Source organism: Oryctolagus cuniculus, chromosome 1 (genome assembly GCF_964237555.1).
Source record: "Oryctolagus cuniculus chromosome 1, mOryCun1.1, whole genome shotgun sequence".
NCBI classification, from domain to species: domain Eukaryota; kingdom Metazoa; phylum Chordata; class Mammalia; order Lagomorpha; family Leporidae; genus Oryctolagus; species Oryctolagus cuniculus.
In genome coordinates, this window is record NC_091432.1 from 87,253,288 (window position 1) to 87,269,864 (window position 16,577).

The 16,577-nt window shown below is 39.3% G+C and overlaps 2 protein-coding genes across 11 annotated transcripts in view; one reads left to right on the plus strand and one right to left on the minus strand.

The window, feature by feature from the left end:
- The window catches only part of CEP57 (centrosomal protein 57), a 54,500-nt gene extending 39,802 nt beyond the window's left edge, over positions 1–14,698 (plus strand). For both annotated transcript variants that reach the window (XM_051820419.2, XM_002708617.5), the window contains exons 9-11: positions 3,635–3,870; positions 5,356–5,500; positions 10,688–14,698. In XM_051820419.2, coding sequence (XP_051676379.1) covers positions 3,635–3,870; positions 5,356–5,500; positions 10,688–10,918 — 612 coding nt within the window. In that variant the 3' untranslated portion in view covers positions 10,919–14,698. The remainder of the gene's footprint in view (positions 1–3,634; positions 3,871–5,355; positions 5,501–10,687) is intronic.
- Positions 14,379–16,577, minus strand: part of MTMR2 (myotubularin related protein 2) — a 92,387-nt gene continuing 90,188 nt past the window's right edge. For all 9 annotated transcript variants that reach the window (XM_070077037.1, XM_017343791.3, XM_017343785.3 and 6 more), the window contains 2 exons: positions 15,898–16,074; positions 14,379–15,404 (listed from right to left, as the gene is read on the minus strand). In XM_070077037.1, the coding sequence (XP_069933138.1) occupies positions 15,243–15,404; positions 15,898–16,074 (339 nt within the window). In that variant the 3' untranslated portion in view covers positions 14,379–15,242. The remainder of the gene's footprint in view (positions 15,405–15,897; positions 16,075–16,577) is intronic.

A 16,577-nucleotide genomic window follows, 5' to 3' on the forward strand; every position in this document is an offset into this window, starting at 1 on the left:
CAAATCAGCCCTACAGGAAAATTATTTTGGAACAGAACCTTATTTTTCTTAATTTCTTACTCTAGATTATAAATAAATTTTTCCTTTTTCTTTAGCTGTTCATATTAAATGTGGTCCTTTGTTGAATTTCTTCATCAGCTCATCACTCCCTTCCTAAACTGATATAGAATTGTAAATGCGGCATACCTAGCACATAATGGAATCTCTGGCTTATACTAAACTGTCAGCTAATTCAGCCTGACATTGCATTTTCATGGGGAAGAGTACATCATCATCCCTTTCACTCAGTGATTCTAGAATCATTTGAATAGGCCTTTCCCTGAGTCTCTCCTTTGAGTTCTCTGTAGGTACTCTACTCGGGGAGTTGATTTTTATAAACAGATTTTTTTAATCAAATAAAGTTCTCCCGGACTTGATTCATAAAGCCTAGCTCAGGTTTCCATTTTGTGTTGTTTTCTCCAAATGTGATTGCCTAACTGGTAATTCCCAATGAAGTCATTTATACGAGATTGAATAAAACAAAATCAAACCTAGGAATTTTCAACCTGAGCTCTCCTTTTGAAGTTGTTGCTGTTGATTTCTTCTGAGAGGAGGAGCGTGGTGGGGGCAAGAGGCACGGAGTCACCACACAGACCCCGGGAGTCTGGTGAAAGCAGGCCAGAGGCAAGCAGCCCACAGACTTTATTTCAGTTGCTACAGCTGCTTATATAGCCAAGGCAGCCAATCCGGTCAAGGGGGGGGGTCTATGCCCTAACCAACTTGACTGTTGTCAGTCAGGCTCTGTTGTCATATGGTTTCTGAAGCCATCCAATCACGGCCTGTTGCCAGGCAGTTTCTGTTGTCAGTGGCCATCTTGGCATGACCTTCTCACCTTCTCATTCCACCACAATTTGTATTTTTATGAAAATGTATTTTTATTCTAATAACTTAATGGGCACTTAGATGAATGTTTCTCAAACTGTCATGAAGGATCAATTTTCATTTTTCATTACATACTGTTATAAACCAGTGTATCTGTAAAGTGTAATTAAAATGAATTACTAGGAAATATAGTAGACATACAAATTTAAATTTTAAAATGTTTGTTTTTTAATTTGAGAGACAGGGAGAGAGAGAATTCGTTCCACTGATTCACTCCAGAAATAATTGCAACAGCCAGGGAAAGCTGGGCTCGATTGAAGCCAGGAACCAGGAACTCAATCCAGGTTGCCTACAGGGATGGCAGGGACCCAAGTGCCTGAGCAATCATCTGCTGCCTGCCAGACTGTACATTAGCAGGAAGCTGGAATCATGCCAATATGAGATATGGACATGTCAAGTTGCACCAAATGCCTGCCTCTGAATGTTATTTAATAGAGAAAAACTCCCATTGCTACTTCACTCCCCAGATGTCTGCAATGGTCTCTGGTTGGGTTCAGAGCCAGGAGCTTATTTCCAGTCTCTGCTTTGAATCCAGGTAGCAAGAACCCAGTCACTTCAGGTATCAGCACTACCCCCAGAGTTTGCTTTAGCAGGAACCCTGGGGTTGAGTGCAGCTGGGCATTGAACCTACGCACTCCAACATGGGACACAAGTATTTTAACTGCCAAGCCAAACTCCTGTCCCCCAGTTGCTCTTTGTTAAATTCAACAGATATAAAATTACAATAATAGAAAAATGATAGGAAAAGGAAAGTGTGCATATAGGCACTTCATATGATGAGTACTCATTTGTGAGCAAAACTTTGATTAATTCATTTTGAGATGTTGGGTCAGCATTGAACTCCTCAAATAACTTCTACTTTGATGTGTGTTAGCCCGTCACAAAACACACCAAACACCAGAGTAAGGGAAAGGGTTTATTGGGGAAAACCCAGCAGACCGGAGGGAAGGGGCAAAGAGGGAAAAGGAGAGTAAGAGAGAAAGAGGAGAGAGGGAAGTGAGAGAGGAGAAGAGGAGGCTAGAGAGAGTGGGCAAGATAGAGCGAGGAGAGAAGAGAGTGGAGAGGAGAGCAGACGAGAGGAGCCAAGAGAGCCACTTGTTCAGGAACAGGCCCTTTTAAAGCTTTGCCGGAGGGCTGGCAGGGAAGCAGAAGCAGCAAATCCCATGAGGATGGGGGTGGAGCTTGGCACAGGTAGTTGGGCCATGTGGCTACCTGGCTTTCAGCAATGGCAGCAGTGGGAACCGGGGCATAGGATGTAAATCAGGGTGTAGATCGTGCCATAGATAAGACTGCACCATTTTCCTAACAATGTGTATAATTCTTTTAATTTTTTGCTGTATTTAATTTGCGAATAGAAACTAAAATAAGAACATCTATTCCTCTTAGTGTGATGGTTTCTGAATCTAGCTGGTCAGAATCAACTAGCAGACTTAAAATAAAAATTTCCAAACCATGACCCCACGTGGAATCATTTGGAGTGTTGCCTATGAATCTGCATTTTAAACAGGTTGTCTAATGTGCTTGTGGAGCCAAGTAAGGCAGCTTCTGTTTTAAACTGGAGTAGCATGTAGAGGTTGTCCTCAAGCCAAAACAAAATTTTTGAGACTACCAGATTACTCTTTTCATTGATGTGACATATACTTAGTACTTCATACTACTCATGAGTACAATAGTAGTCTCTCCTACTTGGAAGTACACTGTAACAGGAAAGATGGATAATATCACAGTATATTTCAATAAATGCTATAAAAGATTTCAAGTGTTATACAGGTGATGTGAGAATGAACCAGTTGTTTATCCAGCAGTTTTTAAAAAGACTTAAATGATGCGTTTGAACTAGATTTTAAAGAATGGTATAAAGGCCGGCGCTGCGGCTCAATAGGCTAATCCTCTGCCTAGTGGCGTCAGCACACCTGGTTCTAGTCCCGATCGGGGCGCCAGATTCTGTCCTGGTTGCCCCTCTTCCAGGCCAGCTCTCTGCTGTAGCCCGGGAGTGCAGTGGAGGATGGCTCAAGTGCTTGGGCCCTGCACCCGCATGAGAGACCAGGAGAAGCACCTGGCTCCTGGCTTCGGATCAGCGTGGTGCGCCGGCCGTAGCGCACCGGCCACAGCGGCCATTGGAGGGTGAACCAGTGGTAAAAGGAAGACCTTTCTCTCTGTCTCTCTCACTGTCCACTCTGCCTGTCAAAAAAAAAAAAAAAAAAAAAAAAGAAGAAGAAGAAGAATGGTATAAAACTTCCACACAAACTACACTATGTAAATGTCTGCAAATATTTGTTCAGAATGGAGAGAAATTTGGAGTTTGAAACATGAGATCAAGGAGTGTAAGTTGCAGCTCAGTGATGTAGGGCCTTATGTCCAGGGTGAGAATTTGGGACATTATAGTCTGGATTTTACATCAGTGGACTTCAAATAATATCAAAACAATATTTTAGGGCAATAACTGACAGCACTGTGCACTTAGACTGGGAGCAGGAACACAGCAGATTCTTTAATTCATTCTGTAGCTATGTAGGTGAATGCATAAATCAAGTGAATAACAGTAGGTAGAGATATTTCAGAGGTTGACTCTACAGGACTGTTAAGTGATTTACTGTAGACTTGGAGATGTATTTCACAGGTTTGGGGGCACTTATTTTTAGCTCAGGTTAGGGAGTAAAAAGAAAGCAGGTATAGAGGACACAGCTTCATTACAATATCTTTCTTTCTTCAGTCAACTAGTCCTAGCCATGCTGTGGTCGCCAATGTTCAGCATGTCCTGCATCTAATGAAGCAACACAGTAAAGTTCTGTGCAATGATCGAGTAGTCAACAGTGTTCCTTTGGCAAAACAAGTATCATCACGAAGCAGTAAAAGTAAGAAGTCAGTAACCCCTCCCTCCTCCAGCATTAATGAAGAGTTGTCAGAAGTCTTACAGACTTTACAGGATGAATTTGGGCAAATGAGCTTGTGAGTTTTTTATTCTTAAATTACTTTTAGTTCTGAAACTTCTTTGTTCTTTTAGCTTCTTCTATTATCCCTACTCTGTTTATTCAACAAATGTCCATGAGCACAATCCTTTTTCCAGCCTCCCTCCTGGACTTTAACAGATGTAATTGTTAGGGATAAAATCTGTCCCTTTCATCGCCCCTTGCCAATAGATGCCAGCAGAAAGTAACTCATCGCCCCCCATGTCAGCAGGAAATAGCTCAGATAATCGTCCCTCCACCCGTCCTGACTTTTGGGTCTAATGTAATCCCGTACAACTCTTGTTTTTGTTTTATAAAAAACAAACTGGGAGATGTTAGTAAAATGGTGCAGTCTTATCTATGGCACAGTCTACACCATCCTAGGCTCTAACTCCCCCTCCCCTCACTGCCATTGCTGGAAGCCAGGTAACCATATGGCTAAACCACTGATGTCAGCTCTACTCCCACCCTAAAGGAGTTCACTGCTCCTACTTCCCTGCCCGCCCACCCTCCCAGCCCCCAGGGCAAAGGTTTAACAAGACCTGTTCCTGAACATGTGGCTTGCTCTTTATCTTGATCTCTCTCTTTAATGCTCTCTTTGCTTTTCCTTCTTCACTCCTTTCCTCCCGGTCTGTCCAGTTTCCCCCACCAATAAACCGTCTCCCTTAAAAAAAAAAAAAAAAAAAAAAAGTCCCTTGTCTCCCTTTTCTGATACTGGTAAATGTTTTGAAGACTAAGATTTGTACTTAAGGTTTTTTCCTTTTGATAGACAAAAAAGTTCATGGAAAATTGAATTAAAAGGTAAGTTTATTTTGTGCAGGAAAATTTTATGGGCCATGTATAGTTTTCATAACATGCATTTATTTTACAATAACTTTTGGAGACCATGCATAAAATAATTAATTTCAGCTAAACTTGTAATTTATGATGCAGCTTAAGAACAAGGGCCGGCACCATGGCTCACTAGGCTAATCCTCTGCCTGAGGTGCTGGCACCCCTGGTTCTAGTCCTAGTCGGGGCTCCGGATTCTGTCTGGTTGCTCCTCTTCCAGTCCAGCTCTGCTGTGGCCCAGGAAGGCAGTGGAGGATGGCCCAAGTCCTTGGGCCCTGCACCCGCATGGGAAACCAGGAGAAGCACCTGGCCTCTGGCTTCAGATTAGCGCAGTACACCAGCCCAGCAGCCATTGGCCATTGGAGGGTGAACCAACAGCAAAGGAAGAACTTTCTCTCTGTCTCTCTCTCACTGTCCACTCTGCCTGTCAAAAAAAAAAAAAAAAAACAGGATACTAGTCTACTATTCTAGACTTTCCTTTCTACAGAAATACTTTTTTAGGGGAAATAAAGAGTACATATGTAGTTAACTCTTTGAAATTAAGAACTCTTGCCTCACACTTTTAATTCAGAGCAGTGACCTGTGGTGAGATACGATGGACGTAGCAGTGAGACAAAGGAAATTTAACCAAATCCTACTTTTGCTTTGTATACAGTGATCACCAGCAACTTGCAAAACTCATCCAGGAGTCGCCAACCGTTGAGCTCAAAGAAAACTTAGAGTGTGAACTAGAGGCATTAGTGGGAAGGATGGAGGCGAAAGCAAACCAAATAACCAAAGTTCGAAAATACCAGGCCCAGGTAACTCAGTGTTCCTTTGCTCAAGTTTCTAATGATTGAAGGAGGGGAAAGCACATTTTTTCAAATATTTAATGCTGAGAGTTAAAGTGATGAGGTATTTGATTGTGGAAGGTAGTTACTGAGTTCATGGTTAAGAACTGGTGTTAAAAGGGGCCAGTGCTGTGGCATAGCCACCACCTGCAATGGTAGCGTCACATATGGGCGCCAACTGTGATTCGAGTCCTGGCTGCTCCACTTAAGATACAGCTCCCTGCTAATGGGCTGGGAGAGCAGTAGCAGAGGCCCAAGTGCTTGATCCCCTCCCTGTGCACACGTGGGAGACCCAGAAGCAGCTCCTGGCTTTGGATCTGCTCAACTCTGGCCTTCGCAGCCATTTGGGGAGTGAATCAGCAGATGGAAGATAGCTCCCACTCCTGTTCTGCCTCCCTGTATACATAAATATTAAAAACATATATATAAAAGAATTGGTGTTAACTGGTGTTAGTCACTGATTTTATCTAAGATATATTTTTTAAATACAAGACCACTTGATTTCTTGGAAAAACACAATTAAAAGAAATTTTTTTTGGTGCAGAAAACAATATAAATCTGTGCATCCATAGGATGTTCAAAAGCTTCATGGAAAATGAATATTTTGAAATGACTATGCATGAATTTCAAAATTATTCTGCACCAAAAAGAATTATCTTTTAATTCAATTTTCCAAAAACTTTTTAAAGACCTTTGTACTGAATATATGTAATCTTCATGAATAAATGAGATGAATTTAAATGGTTCTGAGTTTATCCACATTAAATCTTTGGAATTCATAGAAGCTCTGAATTTCCATAGGACAGCAATGTACGTAAGTGAAAAACTTAATTGTATTAGTTACCCATTAAACTGCCATTTATTTGGTGACTACCAAGTGCAGTAGTGAAGTCACTCCAGGCTTTCCAGCCAAGGTGACAGTACTGTTATTGCTGGGGGTAATGGATTGGGTCAAGGTTGCGAGGCTGAGAGACCAGCTAGACTATTAGGCTTACCAGGGGTGGTTGTCATTGGACCAAGACATTGTAAGATAGACACATTTGACGTATATAGAGAGATTTGAGGTGTGTTTTGGAAGGAGGAGTATCAAGGCTATTTGCTGTTAGATATATTGTAGAAGGAGAAGAATTACTGTAAATAATGGTATCACTAACTGAACAAACACAACTGCCATTTATTCATGAATAGCCATATGATAGGTATAAGGCTGAGTGCTTTGAGTATCTCGTGTTTCATTTTAAATGAAAAGTTTGTGATTTGGGTGTGTTATCTCATTTGTAGATGAGGAAGACAGGGTCAGATTTTCTGGGAAGAGGGCATATATTATCAGTGAAGTAACTTGATCAAGGACATACTAAGCTCACTTGTAGAGCTTTGGTAGAGCTAGATACCCCCCAAATTGCTGCAATGACCATGGCTGGGTCAGGCCAGAGCCAGGAGCTTCTTCTAGGTTTCCCATATGGGTTCAGGGGCCCAACAAGTTGGGCTATTTTCCACTGCTTTCCCAGGGGCATTAGCAGGGAGCTGGATAGAAATACCAACTGGGTTTTTGGATTCAGAAGGCTTCCATAGTGTAGTCAGCTCATGTCAAGAGCCTCAGGTGGTCACTGATGTCATATATTGAGTGTTAGTGCACAGTGATTCCTGTTGTAAATTAACTCCCCATGCAGGACATCTGTCCTCCATGAGTTGTATTATGAGAGTTAACTGTAAAACTAGTTCAGTTTTTGTGTGTGTGCATGTGTTTGTGCAAATTGTTGAAATCTTTGCATAGGGTTTTTCTGTGTACAAAGTTAATTGAAAATGAATCTTAATGGAGAATGGGACTGGGAAGGGGAGAGGGAGGAGGAGTGGGAGTAGTAGAATCACTATATTCCTAAAGTTGTACTTAGAAAATTTGTATTCCTTAAAAAATTAATTTTTAAAAAGCAGAGCAGTGGGGATTCAAACCAGTGCCCACGTGGGATGCTGCTGTCACGGCGGCAACCTTAACCCCTATACCACGCCAAACCCTGAAACTTGGATTTTTCTGTGTGTGTGTTGTGTGTGTGTCAATGATTTTTTTTTTATTTTTTATTTAGTAAATATAAATTTTCAAAGTACAGTTAATGGATTACAGTGGCTTCCCCCCCCCATAATTTCCCTCCCACTCACACCCCTCCCATCTCCCACTTCCTCTCCCATTCCATTCACATCAAGATTCATTTTCAATTATTTTTATATACAGAAGATCAATTCAGTATATATTAAGTAAAGATTTCATCAGTTTGCACCCACACAGAAACACAAAGTGTAAAATACTGTTTCAGTACTAGTTATAGCATTACTTCACATTGGACAACACACTAAGGACAGATCCCACATGAGAAGTAAGTACAGTGACGCCTGTTGTTGACTTAACAATTTGACACTCTTGTTTATGGCGTCAGTAATCTCCCTAGGCTCTTGTCATGAGTTGCCAAGGCTATGGAAGCCTTTTGAGTTTGACGACTTCGATCTTATTCCAACAGGGTCATAGTCAAAGTGGAAGTTCCCTCCTCCCTTCAGAGAAAAGTACCTCCTTCTTTGATGGCCCCGTTTTTTCCACTGGGATCTCACTCGCAGAGATCTTCCATTTAGGTCTTCTTTTTTTTTTTTTTTTTTTTTTTTCCAGGGTGTATTGGCTTTCCATGCCTAAAATACTCTCATGGGGTCTTCAGCCATATCCGAATGCTTTAAGGGCTAATTCTGAGGCCAGAGTGTTGTTTAGGACATTTGCCATTCTATGAGTCTTCTGTGTATCCCGCTTCCCATGATGGATCGTTCTCTCCCTTTTTGATTCTATCAGCTAGTATTATCAGACACTAGACTTGTTTGTGTGATCCCTTTGACTCTTAGACCTATCAGTGTGATCAATTGTGAACTGAAATTGATCACTTGGACTAGTGAGATGGTACTGGTACATGCCACCTTGATGGATTGTATTGGGATCCCCTGGCATGATTCTAACTCCACCATTTGGGGCAAGTCCTATTGAGCATGTCCCAAATTGTACATCTCCTCCCTCTCTTATTCCCACTCTTAATTTAACAGGGATCACTTTTCAGTTAAAATTTAAACACCTAAGAATAATTGTGTGTTAATCAGGACATACTACAGGGCAGTTGTTATCAAAACAGCATGGTACTGGTACAGAAACAGATGGATAGATCAATGGAACAGAATTGAAACACCAGAAATCAACCCAAACATCTACAGCCAACTCATATTTGATCAAGGATCCAAAACCAATCCCTGGAGTAAGGACAGTCTATTCAATAAATGGTGCTGGGAAAATTGGATTTCCACGTGCAGAATCATGAAGCAAGACCCCCACCTTTCACCTTACACAAAAATTCACTCAACATGGATTAAAGACTTAAATCTATGACCTGACACATCAAATTAGTAGCATTGGAGAAACTCTGCAAGATACAGGTACTGGCAAAGACTTCTTGGAAAATACCCCAGAAGCACAGGCAGTCAAAGCCAAAATTAACATTTGGGATTGCATCAAATTGAGAAGTTTCTGTACTTCAAAAGAAACAGTCAGGAAAGTGAAGAGGCCACCAACAGAATGGGAAAAAATATTCACAAACTATGCAACAGATAAAGGGTTGATAACCAGAATCTACAAATAAATCAAGAAACTCCACAACATCAAAACAAACAACCCACTTAAGAGATGGGCCAAGGACATTTTTCAGCAGAGGAAATCCAAATGGCCAACAGACACATGAAAAAATGTTCAAGATCACTAGCAATCAGGGAAATGCAAATTAAAACCACAATGAGGTTTCACCTCACCCCAGTTAGAATGGCTCACATTCAGAAATCTACCAACAGTAGATGCTGGCGAGGATGTGGGGAAAAAGGGACACTAACCCACTGTTGGTGGGAATGCAAATTGGTTAAGCCACTATGGAAGTCAGTTTGGAGATTCCTCAGAAACCTGAATATAACCCTACCATTCAACCCAGCCATACCACTCCTTGGAATTTACCCAAAGGAATTTAAATTGGCAAACAAACAAGCTGTCTGCACCCTAATGTTTATTGCAGCTCAATTCACAATAGCTAAGACCTGGAACCAACCCAAATGCCCATCAACAGTAGACTGGATAAAGAAATTATGGGACATGTACTCTATAGAATACTATACAGCAGTCAAAAACAATGAAATCCGGTCATTTGCAACAAGATGGAGGAATCTGTAAAACATCATGCTGAGTGAATTAAGCCAGTCTCAAAGGGACAAATATCATATGTTCTCCCTGATCGGCGACAACTGAGCACCAAAGGGGAAACCTGTTGAAGTGAAATTGACACTATGAGAAACAGTGACCTGATCAGCTCTTCTCCTGACTGTTGATGTACAATGTAATACTTTATCCATTTTAGTATTTTCTCTGTTTTGTTCTAGTGCTATTGGTTGAACTCTGTGATTAACACACAGTTATTCTTAGGTGAAACTTAGATTTTTAAGTACTTTTTCCATAGTTCATGTTCAAGAAAGAAATACAGGCTTGTTTCTGTAGGGAGTAACAGTCTGACCTGTTCTTGTACATTGGACTTGGTTTTATTTTCTCAAAGGGAGCACCAACTGCTAGCAGCAGTTGAGCTAAAGTAAAAATGTTTTCCTACTTAGTTATTCTTTAGTAAATGGATTGAGTAAAATTTTTAGTAGTAATTACCACTGCATTTCCTCATCTGGAATTTGCTCAGACTCAAGACTTAGTTTCTACCATGCCTTTCTCCTCATCTTCCTGTCAGAATTCTTCCTGTATGTTTTTCCATGTCTGATTTTTTTGCTACTTCCATGAATCATCTCCCAAGTCATACCTTGTCTTGCTTTTCAATCAGTTCTGCATTTGACAACAACACTATTTTAATTTTGATGCTGGCTGTATCATAAAACTCTTTACTGGTGTGCATATTGTTGTGTATTTGAGGGTAGAATGTTAAATGGTGTTTACAGATTTTTGAATCTTTAAAATAGTAAACCTAGAATATATTAGTTTTGTTTCAGGTCATTATGGGAGTTATTTTCTAAAAAGGTACTGACTGTAAGAAAATGTTTTCCTAATTGTTAGAAGAAAATGTTTTCCTTTTTTTTTCCCTGCATTTTTATTTGGTGTAGCTGGAGAAACAGAAGACAGAGAAGCAAAAGAAGGAATTAAGAGCCACAAAGAAGACCCCTGAAGAAGAAGGAAGCAGTAGCAACCGTTCTGGAATCACAGGGAACACAAATAAGAAGGATTATACCAAATTGAGACCTGGAGAAAAAAGCAGAAAAAATCTTCAGTTATTGAAGGACATGCAAACCATACAGAGTTCATTACAAAGTGGTGATTTGTGTTGGGATTACTGACTATCAGGTCATAAATTTTATTCGGATAATACGTACCTCCTCAATCAGATGTTGACAATTAATTTTCCAGGTCACATACTATCTGATGTTGAAATTAGTTAATAGCAAGTGTTAAGAGGCTCACGCTTCATACATAGACTGTGTGTGTTTTTTGCAGCCTCACTAAATGTTAACCATTTCCGTGGAAGCCAAGGGAATTTTAAAGTTTGAGAAGCCACACAGACTGTTTCTTTGAGATGAATTTGCTGTACTCTGATACATTGTACTTTGTAAACACATTACCAGTTTTTTACTTGTGGGTGTGATTTTTAAAATTAGTTTTTATATATAAATAAAATTGGGTTTAACTTTTTAAAAACAAGTGGCTGTCTCAAAGGCAGTGTTTGCTTAAAAATTCTCATTTTTTAATCTTTCTCTGACAGAAATTGCCCACTTCCTCTTTCGTCTAGAACCATTAGTATGCTTTAACTATTTGATGACATAGTTCTTATATTTAAATATTTATATATTTAAAAGAATTGTTTTGGTTTGCTTTTGGCACTTCATTTGATCCATTGTGATCAAACATTGATCAATATTAAATTCATTTGTATTGCTTTTTAATTGTTTAAAATTTTTAAAGTGTAGTCAGTTACCTGTAAAAATTAGTAAAAGTCTTATTAATAATATAAACTGTGAATGAAATTTTAGAATAAAGTGACAAATGGGAGAGAGAAAGGAGATGTGAAGCATACTCATATGCTGTGTTTAGTAACTTTGTAATCATGTTATTTAGTCAAGGTATTGTGGTTTTTAACCTTGGAACTTAGAGAATCCCTTGAATATCTGTTTTTTTTTTCATATATAGAGTGCAATATAAACTGTACACACAATTATGTTAATGTAAGTCATAATTTTAAGTAATTTTTAGATTTAACATTTTATAAGATTGCCACTGAAGTCAGTGAAACAGCTTCTTTAAGGAAACAAACTTTCCTTAACAATCTGTTAATCTGTTAATAAAGGCTTCATTTATTGTAAACTTTGAAAAGTGCATGTCTAAATAGGACAGCATCATGTTGACTGAGAAACAGTAAGAATATATAGTATTTATTTGCCATTCTCATGTTTACATGTAAGTTTATCACCAACAAAATTATCTCATCCTTGTATGGTAGGGTATGCTAATGAAAACATTAGCCACCTGTAAAGAAATTCTTAAATGCTTTTGCTGAAGTTTGTTAAGATGAAGTTTTAGGATGACAAGCATGAGCTGTGTGACTTCTTGGGCACTGTAATACTCTTGTTCTATTTTCTAGGGTTAGAGCTGTTAACTTAGCATCCTGATTTGGCAGGATTTGTGAATTTCCTGAAATTACACATAAATTTTGCCTGTGTGTATGATTTTCTGATGAGCAGGTTTGCAGCTTCATCATATCTATAACAGGAGTCCGAAGGTGAGAATCATTACTCTGGTGACCTGGTAAATGTTTCTCCTGTTTTCAGCTGTTAAACTTTTGTCATCTCCTTGTTTGAATTTCAGGTCATTAAATTGTCTAAAAGTCATTTGAATTGTAATGGCTCAAAGTTCTAATTAGAAAAGTAAGTAATTGGTACAAAACACCTCATCTCTCAACTAGAATTAAAACTGAAATAACCATTCTAGCTTTTGATATTTTTTTAAGACTTTATTTGAAAAGTAGTTACAGAGAGAGGGAGAGACATAAAGGTCTTCCATCCACTGGTTCACTCCTCAAATGGCCACAACAACTGGAGCTGAGCCAGTCTGAAGCCAGGCGCCAGGAGCTTCTTCCAGGTCTCCCACGCAGGTTTAGGGGCCTTAAACACTTGGACCATCTGCCACTGCCTTCCCAGGCCATAAGCAGAGAGCTGGATCTGAAGAGGAGCAGCTGGGACACAACTGGTGCCCAAATGGGATGCTATTGCCTCAGGTGCAAGCTTATAGCCCACTATGCCACAGCACCAGCCCCACTTTTGATGCTCTTGAGGTGAGAACTGAAAACAAGAAACCTGCTACCATTTTATTTGAGATTTTAAATGAGTATGTTGTAGTCTGACCACTTACGTTGTATCAGAGCTTTATTGCAGTGCATTTCAAATTTATCTTCTGTGTGAAAAATGCCACGAATACAGTATGTTTACAGGCTGGTGGAAGACATCTGTATTGTTTGTCAGTATAGTACATTTCATTGCAGTGCTGACAGTCCTGTACACTGTGCTGTTGAGGTGCAGACAGTAGAATTTGCAGAGGAATGAGGAGTCAGACAGGTATAACCTCATCCTCTGGGAACCTAACATCTAGAATGGGTAGGAACCTTTTTTCTGCTGGGGGCCATTCGGTTGATAGAGACCATACAAAATTACCAACTTAAAAATTAGCCTGCTAGATCTATTGAATTATGAGTCCACCTGCAGTTACCTTGGTGGAGTCCAAGCAAATGATAAGGTTGGACATTCCCTATCCCTGATCTAGAGATTAGGAATCAGTCATAAGGGAGTCAGGAAGCTGGAGTTTACATGGGGTATTGGTGAATAGCAGAGTACTATTGGTGAGTAAAAGGTGAGGGGGTAGGGGTAGGCAGAGATTAGGTCTCAGGGGGATTAAGGAGCTTCAATTTGATACTCATCTCAATGAGTATCACTACCAGTTCAGAGCTACACATGAAGTTGTGAAATATTTTATCTATACAAAAGTTCTAGAGTTCCTTTTCTCCTCCTATGCATAAAGCCATGAGTCATCTTAAATGCTCCAGTGCATGAAGATTCCCTGCATAAGGTGAGAGAAACCATGGTAAGGTTTTGAACAGTGAAATGATAGGTTTGCACTTAGTTTTCTCTAGTTTTTGAGTGGAATTTAAAGTGGATGTAAGCGTACTATGACAAAAAGCTTGAAATCTACATTCTTTTATGTTGTAAGTGATGGATATGATAGCTTTAACACAGTAATCAAGTGACCAAATTTTTCCTTACAATATATTTCACACAGCAACCAAATCATTTTGGTACTAATTATAATAATTATGTACTAACAAACTGTTCCCTCATTAAACAAGAGCAGGGCAAGGTTCACTCCACAAATGTCCACAACAGGAGTAGGCCAGGCTGAAGCCAGGGTCTCCCACATGGGTGGCAAGGTTACATGCACTTGAGTTATCATCTGCTTCCTCCCAGGATATATTAGCCAGAGCTGGATGAGTGCCAGGACTTGACCCACACTGCAACATGGGAGAGTTGTGGCCTAACCAGGTATGCCATCATGCCCTCTCGAAAATACGTTTTTGTTATGTGAGTGTGAGAGGCAAAATGGGTTCAAATTGAACATTTCTGCCTAAGACTATATATGTGATATCTTAAGGCAAAGAACTATCCAAAAAGATCAAGGGACAAGAAGCTTCTTTGTTACAGTATATAACAGCTTTTATCTAGAATAAAACAGACAAAAAGGAGTCAGAAACTCTTGTAGCAGGCAAACAGTGAAGATTTCCTTTACTGTTGTTGAGATTGTAATACATCTTTATTCTGGCAATATGTTCTTTGGTAAATTTAATCATTTATTGGATTTACATTATTTGCAAATAAAAAAGTACTAAAATATTTCATGTAAAATTTGAGCACAGTACTTACCTTAGTCAATCCTTTTACATTTTTTAATTAGTGTTCAGAAACCTACCACTTCGCTTCTGTTGTGTTTACACACAAAAAATTAAAATATATTCTGTGTTATTTCTGGTAATTGAAGAGTGTGAACCTTTTTTCCTTTATCCCTCTGCCCACCCCAGCCCCAAACACATCTATAAGGCATCATTTTGCAATAGCTTTCTAGTACATTTTAAGTAAATATACAAATAATATCAGCAGTAATTTTAAACTGTAACTATACATAATGTCCTGAAGGTTTTTGCTTTGCACTATACAAAGAATGTGAATGGCAGTTGAAAGGCCATCATCAAAACGTTCCAGTTACTACCAAAAAGAATAAACCTATGATAGAGAAAGGGCTATCAGGATTTTGAGGCCCAATCTATATGAACAATGAGCTCTCAACCATCAAGAGGTATTTTCTAAAGTGACTTTTATTAAGACAGAATCTTTTAAAATTTGCAGGATTGAAATCTTAATTTTTAACATTAGTGTCCTGTGTAATTGCACATAAGCCACCTGTGCTGCTACAGGTCTAAACTCACCCTAAAGAGATTTAAAATAAATAAAAGCAACAAAACTTTATCTCATAGATAGGTCTTAAATATGGAAGACAATCTCATAAAGCTGCCACTGTCATAACTTCGAAGCAGTGACGCCCCCCCCCCCCAACTTAACAGTCCTTTCACACAACAGTTTGAACAGGAGTGACACACTGTGCAGGAGAGCTGGCTCTCTCTGATGATGAGGTTGATCGGTTGGAAATTTCTCTCTGTAGTTCCTCTACTTTTTTCTGAAGCTCTGCACGTTTAGCAAGAAGTTCTTTATATCTGTTGTGAATAGGTTCCTAAAAGAACAAGATGATTTCAGTGAGGCAATCCTGAGCAAATCCCATAGTCAGATCATTCTGGACCACCCTCCCTCATGTTTCCAATCCATCAGCGGACATTAAATTCCAGGACTATTGCTGGTAGCTTTCCCAGTGTGCCCAAGTATTCCCAGACAATACCCAACTGTCTAAGTGCTCTTGAACCTAGTACTATACCAAATACAGTAATTGCGAGACAATGTTCAGAATTCCCTGTAGTTGCCTACTTTTAGTCTCAGCAGTTCTAAATTGTAAACATTTCACAAGGACTAAAATGTTATTAGGTATTCAATTTTCTTAACCCTGTCTGCTTCATCTTGTTGAAATAAGACCCCCTAAAAGTTATCTAATACAATTCCAAGATTTAATGGGTAGAAAGGAAAGCTGTAAATATCTACAGATAATTTTTCCAGTTGGTTTAAAAAGGCTCAAATTTAGAGAAGTTGCACTGCATGGATGGGTGTTTGCATACCTGTGGTTTCATCCGTGGATTCCACCTTATGTAGTATCCCACCCAGAGCTCTAGGTGGCGCATGCTGGCTACTGGGTAAAGTACGTGATTGGAATAGCTCCCATAGAGAGGATTAGTGAAGTCTTCCAGCTGGCTATTTATGTAAGACCACAGTGACACAGTCCTTCTAGGAAGATTCTGTAAAAAGCAAAAACGGGTAAGGATTTTCTACCATACAAGCTACTTACATTATAGGTGAAATTTTAACATTTTGTGGTCCTTCATCTCTTTGGAGGGAACAGACTTGGACATTTCACTGATAAACCCACTTATATTAAAACAACAGTAGTAGAATACTGTCTGCCCACTCTTGAGAGTTAACAGTTACCATATGACCCAGCAAACCTAAGATGTATGCTGGTACGAGAGCTTTTATCACAGATGTTGAAAGCAGCATCATTCATAAAAGCCCAGAAGTGGAAGCAACACTAGTCTATCAACTAATCTGTGTAATGAAATAATTATTTTTAAAAGGATATGGACTGTAATATGGGTGAGCCTTGAAACACTGTAAGTGGAAGGAGCCAGACACTAAAGTCACATGGTGAATGATCATATTTTTAGGAAATTTTCAAAAAAGGGTTAATGTTTTGTCAATAGCTGGGAGATTAGGAATAACTAACAGGTATAGGCTTCTTTGC